This window comes from Tachysurus fulvidraco, chromosome 2 (genome assembly GCF_022655615.1).
Source record: "Tachysurus fulvidraco isolate hzauxx_2018 chromosome 2, HZAU_PFXX_2.0, whole genome shotgun sequence".
Taxonomy (NCBI): Eukaryota; Metazoa; Chordata; class Actinopteri; order Siluriformes; family Bagridae; genus Tachysurus; species Tachysurus fulvidraco.
In genome coordinates, this window is record NC_062519.1 from 7473769 (window position 1) to 7484377 (window position 10609).

General features: G+C 35.7%; 1 protein-coding gene across 2 annotated transcripts; it reads right to left on the bottom strand.

Moving 5' to 3' along the window:
• Positions 1-6708: 6708 nt before the first annotated feature.
• lsm3 (LSM3 homolog, U6 small nuclear RNA and mRNA degradation associated) lies at positions 6709-10331 on the bottom strand. Of its 2 annotated transcripts, none has more exons than XM_047810018.1 (4): positions 10234-10331; positions 8562-8672; positions 7961-8056; positions 6709-6998 (listed from the first exon to the last, which is right to left on the bottom strand). In XM_047810018.1, exons 1-4 carry the CDS (start codon positions 10255-10257, stop codon positions 6918-6920), a joined length of 312 nt encoding a protein of 103 aa, XP_047665974.1. In that variant the 5' UTR covers positions 10258-10331; the 3' UTR covers positions 6709-6917. The 2 variants fall into 2 exon arrangements, with proteins under 2 accessions (XP_047665974.1, XP_026996591.1); XM_027140790.2 differs by lacking the exon at positions 10234-10331 and adding an exon at positions 9946-10090.
• Positions 10332-10609: the final 278 nt, after the last annotated feature.

The following is a 10609-nucleotide window of genomic DNA, read 5'->3' on the forward strand; positions in this document are numbered from 1 at the left end:
GGTCACAGACTTTGGATACCATCAGCTAAAATACTCTGTTGGGAAAAAATTCTAACACTTGATTTTAATACATAAAGACTCCTTTCTGTTACTGTATGATTATGCTAAACACACTAAAGATATCAGATATGACATGGATTTACAGTGTTGTGAAAAGCATCCATGACTAGAGCAAATGTGGTGGAAAAAAAATCCCTACCTGGGAATCAAACACCACAATTTAGGAGTCTAGTTTGCATGAATAATATGTTTGGATTTTGAATTTCGACCAAAATCACAGACTATACCTTTAATATCAATGCATCAAAATAAAGAACAAATAAGACGACAACAACAAAAAAAGACTTGTCTTTGCAGGGCCAGCTCCTACTGAAGTTATGTGGAAAAAAAAACCCAGGTATTTTGAAAAACATGGTTAATAGTGAAATCATCTCACTCCTTCCAGATATGCTTCAAGACTGCCAAGATGCTTAAAATCTCCTTGGCCTGTATAATTTCAGACATGCTTCTTTAGAAGAAAACAAAGATGTTTTTGCTCAAAGGCCAACAAAAAAAAAAAACACACCACCACCGGCCAGTTCATTAGGTTCAGCATCATTCATATAAAACCCTGCTCTTTAATACAGAAACTGCTTATTAAATTAGTTTGTTCGGAATGCTGAGGCAAACCACGGTGTGCTTAAACTGATTGCACTTTGGCGTTTTACATACCAGATTATATTAAAGGGATAACATGATGTGACATAAATAAGAGCCTTATCCAAAACCTCAGCATATCAACCCAAATGGGATGTTGGGACGTTTGTTCATTATGTGGAGCCTGAAGAGGATAAACCACAAACCATCTAGTAATTTTGGATATAGTGGGTAGAAACATGAGAACAACAAAACAGTAAATCTACGAACCTGACCTATGAGATCTGGGAAGAGGAGAATCTCAAGATAACACATACATATAATTAAACTCATAACATGGGTATATAATTAGTGTGTCTATATATAAGCATGATGTGTGGATCAAATATCTATTTCTGATAACGGAGTGTTTTTAATTGCCAAATGGATGGTTCATCTATCGGAATTCCAACAGATTATACCATGTTTAATATTTCACAGGAACAGTAAATGACTGCTGGCACATGTGCCCTAACATTTCAACAAGCCTCTCCCTCAGTGGCTCCACTCTTGGCTTCATGCTTCCTGTGCAGTTTAATAATAAGCGACGTTCAAAATTAGAGCTGATGAAACCCAGCATGGATACGGAAGCAGAGGTCTGGTTATCGTGCTGCATTGTTTTTTCATCAGTTGATTTTCTTTCAGCGTTAAAAGATAATGTACTTCGGCCGCATACTTTTGTCCGTTCTTTAAAAGAATTGATTGCAGAGCATTAAAGGTCTTCTGTGCTATCGATTAGAATATCAGTGTATGGATAAATATTCACCCCCTTTAAACTTATTTACATTTTGTATTCTTAAAACCAGTAACTGAAATGGATTTAATTTGCTTAATGCTTTTCTGACAAATCCCTTTTCACCCGAACACTGAGCTTCGGTCTGCTAGTTTCTATCCAATTCTTTAAATATTGAATATACTGCTGCTCTATATGATGTGAAAAATATACTGTATATATTTTTTATATAACCAAAGCCTGATTGTTATGGTTCTACAACCTCTAATCCTGGACTTGTTTTTAAAGCCCCTGGGACTTCATAATGTTGTTCACAATGCTGTCGGCCGATCAGATGTTAAGATACGTTCGAGAAATTCCAGTAACAGGTTTATAGGAATCGTATGACACTTTAAATTGCATGCGGGTCAGCTGGTAAATTGTCTGCACTAAAACTAAATTAGTATTTCTCAGGAACAAAGGTAAATATGTGTCGAATAACAATTCCATTTTATTTTTTTATTTAGCAAAATTATATCTCAATCCCAATTAACTCTATTACAGGTTGTAACCGTACAAAATGTAGAAAGGTCGAATGGGGTGAATATGTATGCATGTGTATTCAAGCCATTGTATTATACATGCAATATGGCTTAGGATTCAAGAAACCTAGGACTACCAGAAAGTTTCCACCAAAGGTCATGGATCATATCCATTCCATATCAGGGTTATAGCAGATTCCAATACAGCACTTAAAATCTTTTTGATCCCTAATGTTATCTACAAGAAATCAGATTATATTATTGGATAACCCAAAGCAGCTATAACTGACTATCAGAAGTTCACTGTTTATCATATCACAGCAGGTGTTATGAGAAACAGATGGTGTTATAAAGAAGTAATTAAATTAGATAAGAAGTTATAATTTTTATTATAACAGCAACTCTGACAGTAGTTACAGATAAAAAGGAAATTTCAACTAAGTTTCAAGTTATTTTTGCCAAGTTATTTTTACGTCAGACACAAACATACTGTATGTAATTGTTGAAGTATTATGACATTTTTTGTGAGGAAATGTAGAAGTCTTTTTCTTTTTTGTGGAGTCTCCAGTGTCCGTACTGTGGAACACTCAGAGATAAAAGCAGCCATGGGAAAATCTTCAGGATTGAGGACTTTGTACTTTGTGGTTTCTCTATACCATTTCAAGCTGTGTTTATGTATTCGTCTCGTGAACTTAGACAGAGAGAAAAGAGGGAGTTCAGTGAGTGAGTTACTGCAGGAACAGAAGTAAATATAGGCATTAACTTGTTTAATGGGCATCTCAAAGTGGTGGTGATGGAGGAATAAACCGCTTCATGATGTACTCTAACTGGAAAACAATCAACTTTGGTGAAGTGACATCATCCAACCATTTATGTAGTCATTGAATAAATTCCTTACATATTACCTAAAACTAAGGGGTGTAACGAACAACATGTATGATGGTATACTGCATTAACAAACTAATGCAGCTAACCAACATAAGTACCCTAAAAGGGTTTCTGGGATCCAATGCAATGGAAACCTAGGATAAAATTGGTTACCACAGATGAATGAATGAAATGAGAGGACTGTATACATAATCAGTTTGGTTAAATGGCTGTTTTTTGTTTTTTTGCAGATCTTGATGAGTACAGGGACTTAGGGCATAAGGAGAGGAACACCCTGGACAGGATGCCAGTCCATTGCAGGGCACAATCATACACACTCACAGACCCATTCGGACAATTTAGGGCTGCCAATCAGTCTACTACAACGCACCACTTTGAACCAGGGTACACAGAGGAAACCTGTGAAGCACATGAAGAATATTCAAACTCCGCGCACACAAGGCAGGAATCAAACCCTCAAGCCGAGGAAAACATGTACGAGGAAAACATGCTAACCACTAAGCTATGTTCACGATGTTCAAATTAGAATTACTTTTTAAGTTATGAAATTACAGATTTTTGATGATTATAGTACTTAGATACAGAATGGAAATTATGTCTAATAGCACTTTCCGATATCACCCAAATGAACATGCATTCCCTTCCTAGTTCCTCCGTGTTTCAGGGAGTTTAATCAATATGGACAAAGAATAAACAATTTCAAATGCATGCCCTGAGTGAAGCTACCGTGTGACAGTGTGGTGTTAAAAGTGCTTTACAGTTGAAATTGGATTAAACTAAACTTAAGTGCCCTTTAAATACAAATGAACAGTAAAAAAGAGCAAAATTATTTACCATTTCACATAAAGCTATCAATTGAATATACTACAAATTTCAGAAGGAAAATCACTTATGTGTATAGATGTTTACCTGGAAACTGATAAGTGCCATTTCTCTGAGGCTTGGCTTTCCATTTGCAATGGAATCTGTCTGCCTCGCATCAAGGGAAGGCACAAGAAACACAAGAAATGAGAAACAGCCAACAAATCACTGCAACATGTGTTTAGGACAAATATTCGCACATGCCTGGCAACTTCTGGTTGTATCTATGTTGATAAATAATTAAAGTGGAACAGTGCAATTCTTGGCTTGTCTTAATGTTGTATTGTGAGTCATTTGGGAATCTTCTCTGTCATTGTGGAACAATCTTATTCATACACTTCATCTACAACATTTACAGCCAGGGTATGATTATGGAATTAAACAGCAATTCTTAAAGCATTCTTCGCAATTCTTCTAAAGTCATCTTAGCCCTGTAGACCCATTTAGGTGCTTGTTTGCAGTTCTTCACAATCTAACTGCATGCCATTTGTGTCTACGGTGTGATCTTCAGGTGACCGCTGATTGATTAGAATAGAGGTCTGTCTGTAAGCATTTAAACTGGATATAAACATTTCATTTCAATATTTCTCCAGAGACGTAACACTATTTCTGGGAGATTTTTCCCGTTGGCTCCATTAATCATGTTTTCCTATTAAAATACAGCAATTATGTAATTTTAGCAATAAAATAAGGTTGAATTAGCTACAACTGTTCGATGTTTTAATGCAACGCTTTTGCCAAGAAAATCTGAATTTTGTAATTCTTTAGTCAGGCTAGAACAAGTTTAGCATCACTGATGGGGTTTGTAATCATCTTCATGGTGACGCTGTACAGAGAATAGTCCAGTGATTAGGGAAGCTATTATTTTTATTGCTAATTCAAAATCCAAAATAAATATAGCTCTTTATCTTCTACTGAGATCAGCGATTTACTTTTTACACAAGTGAAGACATTTGCGATCAAAAGATAAACACGAGATGATAGATACAATTCAGCTTTCATTTTCTGATCTGGTTTACATCTAGATGTGTTAACTTAGAACATGACTACCTTTTGTTTGACCCTGCCTAAAGTTCTCAAGACATGCTGCTTAACAACAACAGAATAAAGAACATGGATTGGAAGGTAATTATGGTTTAGGACAGTGGTGTTCACCTAAATAAAAACATAACGGTATAGTTCTATAATATTCCGTTCTTGTGTGCCCTGCGATGGGTTGGCACTCCGTCCAGGGTGTATCCTGCCTCGATGCCCGATGACGCCTGAGATAGGCACAGGCTCCCTGTGACCCGAGAAGTTCGGATAAAGCGGTAGAAAATGAATGAATGAATGAATGAATGTATTCCGTTCTTGTATGTATGATGATAAGCAACTATCAGTTTCTTATGATGTTTCACTATAAGTTTACAGCTTTTAAAAAAATAATCATTAAAAGAATAAATAAGTAAATCATTTGGTCTTGGCAACCACTCTAAAGTAAAGTTTCTTAACAGAGCACACATCTGTTTGAATTTATTGTGAGGTGAATAAATATATACTTCACTAAAGACTCTACATTAGTTGCCTTCAGCTAAATCATTTACATGGAACTGGTTAAGATGCAACAAATTACCGTCTGGTTTGGTTCAGCCTCTATATCATACAGCATAGGTTGCAACGGACTGTTAATACAGCTGAGAGGATTACTGGTGCGCTCCTGCCCAACCTACAATACTTGTGCAACTGAAGGTTGAAGACACTGGCAGGTAACATCAACGACCCGCTCACCCTCAGGCAGACGCTATAGTACTATAGTAGTATAGTAATAGTCACTACGCATGAAAACATCTAGTTTCTTCTCACAGTTCATATCCATTATAAACAACTAGCACACCCACCATTACAGATCCTGTCTGTTATATGTATTTACATAGATTCTAGTAGAAGATTTTGCAGTGTAGAATATTTAACAGACAGGACTGTGTCTATTAGTATTACTATTCTACTATAGCATCTGCCTGAGGGTGAGAGGGGTTGTTGATGTTACCGGTCAGTGTCTTCAACCTGCAGTTGCACAAGTCCTGTAGGTTGGGCAGAAGCACACCAGTAATCCTCAATAACAGTCCTAAATGTACAATATACACATTTCTAATATACAGTACTTACTAGGCACATCTGTTTTTATCTTTTTAGAACTTAGTCAATCAACAAGTGGCCTTGCAATGATTACTTATGAATTTATACTTTTATTCAGTTTATTTCATACATTTTCTACTTATTTAAATTTCTAGATTTTCTTTCCTTACACTTTAAGGAATGCTATTTATAGAGTTGGTGCTTCCTCAATGGCACAAGCACTCATCCATCTTCCCCCAGATCTCATCTATATCTAGTTAAAAGCCGAATGGAGCCAGATGTGTGTGTTATGTTCTTTCTATATATAATGTATGAATGAATGAGAGAGTGACAGTGGGAAAACCAAAAGGACACTCATTAAATAAGCTACACCATTACCCTCGCAAAGGATTTGTGATGGGAGATGAACGTTTCTTTCTTAAAAGGAATATTCTAACACATACACACACCCCATCAAAGAGTATGCATGGTTGTTATTGCCAAGAATTAAAACATTTTCCTTCTGACACACCTTTAAGGAGGTACAGTGAATTTTTTTCTTAGAAATACCATTGAGATTTCCCAGGAACAGGGCTGGTAAGCACTGGTAGAAATAAGGTTGTTGCCCCACCCCATGTACCCTGCTGTGTTTTTTCCATCCATCAGTTAATATGATAGAGCAGGAACAACATGCTGGGTGCAAGCCATCTGAAACCAGAATTACATAATCATCAATAAAGATATTCAAAGTGGAGTAATGCTCCTTAATGCTGAGTATTAAATAGATATGGAAGTGGCGCCACCTTCTGGCAACTACTGCAATATAGAAGTTGGATTTCTTACTAACGCATGATAAGAGTTACAAGCAGTCATCTTAAAACATGTAAAGCGAATAGGTTTGCAAACTGTACTATATCAATACATCAGAAACTATTATTGAAAGCCATCAATGTTTTATTGTGAATATAAACCAGATATGGAGAAAGATCCATAATAGCGTCAAGTGGATAACTCAAACAATGCAACACAGATTAAGATCTGTGACATTTTTTCAACTAAAGATACAAAGACTTTACAAATCTGTGGTTTAAAAAAAAAAAGCCAACATTCATAATTTACAGTCCAAATAGTCTTTCATTCAGAGCTTAGCCGACTCTCAGCGGCGGAGCAACTAGCACGACTCCATCTCCACGGACAAACAGCATGGGAATGTTCCTCTTCGTCGACTGCAGAAACATGAGGACTGAAATTAAACAGCTGAACTTATAGAACAGATGGGTTGTATTAATAAAAGCAGGAGTGTTTAATTTTAAATGAAAATATTTCTCAATAAGAGTGTTCATGACTAATGTTTTCTGAAGCTAATAAGACCAGCAATCAAAAGGTCTGAACAATGCAAGAAAGAATGCAGAATTTTTATCTGGGCACAATTCTAATTTCATATTAAAAAAGTAGGTGCTTATTACTTTGTCAGGGATTTTGTGGCTCACTAAAATGCCCGAATGAAAGCGTAACTAGGTTATAAATTTTATTTGTAAAATAGAACAGCACAATTGAGTGTGATGCTGCTTTTATACAACAGCCATAGAATATTGAGGAGCTGACTTTACTGATAAAACTGACTTCGTCTTTTTCTCCATCAGCAAAAATAGTGTGCTGGACACAACGTGTTTCTCTAACTAATAGTACAGCCTAAGTGTAGTAACTGTTTAGTAACAAAACAATACAAAAAAAAAAGTTGGAATTAGAATTACTTGGTAAAACAGACAAGCAGAGTGTGTAACATGTAAAATGTTTCAGTGCTGCTAAACTAAATATCAGCAGATAAGATTAGATAGATAGAATAGAAATCATATTAATGATAAAAGTCTGTAGTCATCTGGACAAGACAAAAATAAATCACCACACGCATAGGAAATTGCATAGGAATAAACTGGTTCTCTTTTACAAGACACATCATTATGCCACAGAACACATGGGACAACACATGATATCTTGCATTGATGAGCTAAAAATCATGATGCGGTCACTTCCACTATTACTATATGCATTTGTCTTGTTGAGTGCATTTCAAAACGAAACTGAGGTTTTGTTGGACGCCCTTGATTGTGGATGTGCAACAGAGAACAAATCTAATTCCCTGAGTGATTACTACAAGCCAACTTCATAGAAAAGACATACTGCTCACCTTGTAAATTTCTTCATACGTCTCCTCATCGATCTCCACTGTCGTCACGGTCTCCTCAACATCCCCGAGGATCATGTTCAAATGTTGGTCATAGGCCTATAGCAGATTTAAAAAGCGTGATCATCTAAACTTAATATTTCAGTCAGTGCCTATGCATCTTAGATTAAAAATAAGTTTGCAGCATTTTGCTGTTAGTGGGGATTTAGTTAGTTATTTTCAGCTAGTTTTCTTTATTTAATTAGTTAATTTCCTCAGAAAATTACAAATTTTTGGAAAAAAAATCCTCTGTTAATGCAACATTTTGGTCTTCAGTGGGACTTTGTATAGTAAATCATAATTATGGGACTGCATTCTCCCACAATATTTCTTTTAATTTTTTTATTAAAAAAAAAAAAAAAAAAAAAAAAAAAAAAAAAGACATCTTTCCCGATGCTGGTTCATGACTCTGGTTTCCAAAGCTTTAAGACAGGTTAAAACAGGCCTTTTTTTAAATAGACCGCTACACAATACACAAGTATCATATGCAAAATGAAAAAAGAAAAAAAAAAACCCTAAAAAATGTTTAACACAAAACACAGATGAAGCATTTTCTCCATCTTACATGAAGTCTTCCACGAAGCTCACGGTCGTTCCGCATCTTCACATAAATTCGCTCATCCAAACTCAACCGAATGAGATCCAGTGGTTCCTCGACCGTGTTTGTGGTCGGTTGCTGAAACAGAAATTGAGAGAAAAATGAGAGGGGTGTGTGTGTGTTTGTGTTTTGACCGATGTAAAAGAAACAAAAAAGGCTTTCTTAGAAGCTTTGTGCTTTAATGTTTTTATTTACCACTGTCTGTGCTCAGGTGATGTTTCTGATTCCTGTATGCACTTGATAAAATGTACAGCCAGCCCTACAAGTGCCTCAAACTGTGCGGATTTTAATTTTTTTGGCTTTTTGTTTTAATTACATGTAGTGTAAACACATAAGCCAAATTAATAAGCTCCAATTCAGAATCAGTAAACGGTTAATATGTGAAGGTGCTCCAAGCCCCCAGCTCGAGACATGTGAGCTGATATATATATTGAGACAATGTCTATTGTAAAAAGCGCTATACAAATAAACTTGAATTGAATTGAATATAAAAGGACAGCAAACAAAGTGGTCAACAATAAGACCAGAGATCTCAGGAACAATTGGTTATAAGGTTATGAGCTATCAAGGGGCAGTTATAAGTGAGTGCATACAATGTATTAGACAATAATGGTCACATTATAAAGAGTAAAGTTAACAGTTTATGAATATATATATATATATATATATATATATATATATATATATATATATATATATATATACACACACACACACATATACACACATTTTTTGGGTTAATAAGGGAATCTGTGAAACCCGACACACTTGAAATTCACGGCAATTTGGTCTTAAGGGTGTGCAAACATTTGCACTCAGCTGCCTGCACAACATTAACAAAACCCACACCTTATGAAATGTAGCTGCAATGCGTCATTTTAGCAAAATATATTTGTATCGAAGATTTAACATTAGTAGCAACTTCATTAACATTAAATAATTAAAATATAGTTGCTAGTTTCGGCATGAATGAATGAAGCATGTAGCTAACAGCTTAGCTACAAATATTTTTCTCCCACCAGTTTTCAAATAAATCCCGCCTCCTTTGTTATGATACACTGACAGTCCTGTCAAACAGAGGCAACAACAAATCCTAACGCAGCGCGCCGAAAGTATTAGCCAATCCTAGACAAAAGGGCGGGACTTTTCGGAGTACGGGTGGGAGGAGCACAATGCGGCTCAAAGACTGTTAACGCTAGCTAACATGAACTACACCTTACAACCATCACCATTTCGCGGTTTTCTATAGATACAAACATTAATAAACATTAAGAAGTTAACGACGGGAAAAGTCTCTAAATTTGAACTTATAAGCGACCGGAGACTTTTAAGTAAAACATAAAATACAAACCTGTTCTACGTCGTCCGCCATTTTTAATCTACAAAGTACCCCGAATGCAACGCGCGTTCTTTAGACGTATTCAAACCTCGCGAGATGTCCACGTGATTATGTGGCTCGAATATCGTCCACTGATTTAATTAGATAATTATTCTTTAATAAAATATTTCAAAAATAGTTAAACGTAACTAGTAATGCATGTGTCATGTTATTATACAGTACATGCATTTTTTTGCTTTTATTAAATAAAATTATATAATAATAATAAAATATTATTAATAAATAAATAACGAGACAAACCTGAACTTCAACAACAGGTGCCATAGCTGACTCTTGGCTTGTATTCCAAGGGTCTTTTTTTCCTGAACACGTGAAAGATGTAGGATTAAATAAACCTGTGATTAATAAAGCACTTTTGATTAGACTCAGTCTGATTATTTACCTTCTATTAAATGAGTGCATTCACCTTGTTCACCTGACTTCAGGTCTATGCACGAGCATCTTTAATTGTGGTTATTGTTGCCAGATTGGGAACGTTTAAACCTTTTGGCCTGGTAAATTGTTCAGAGATAGCTGGTGTGATGGATAAAGCTTGGATTGGTGTAATTGATTTGTTTAGGAAAAAGCAGCCAGAAATGGTTCATTTTGTTAGAGATCCATCACAATAATAGGACAA

Coding starts and splice junctions, on each gene's coding strand:
- lsm3 (XM_047810018.1), bottom strand. CDS start 10,257: ATGGCACCTGTTGTTGAAGTTCAG. Junction 8,057..8,561: donor AGCTTCGTGGAAGACTTCAT/GTAAGATGGAGA, acceptor AATCTGCTATAG/GCCTATGACCAACATTTGAA. Junction 6,999..7,960: donor CGTATGAAGAAATTTACAAG/GTGAGCAGTATG, acceptor ATGTTTCTGCAG/TCGACGAAGAGGAACATTCC.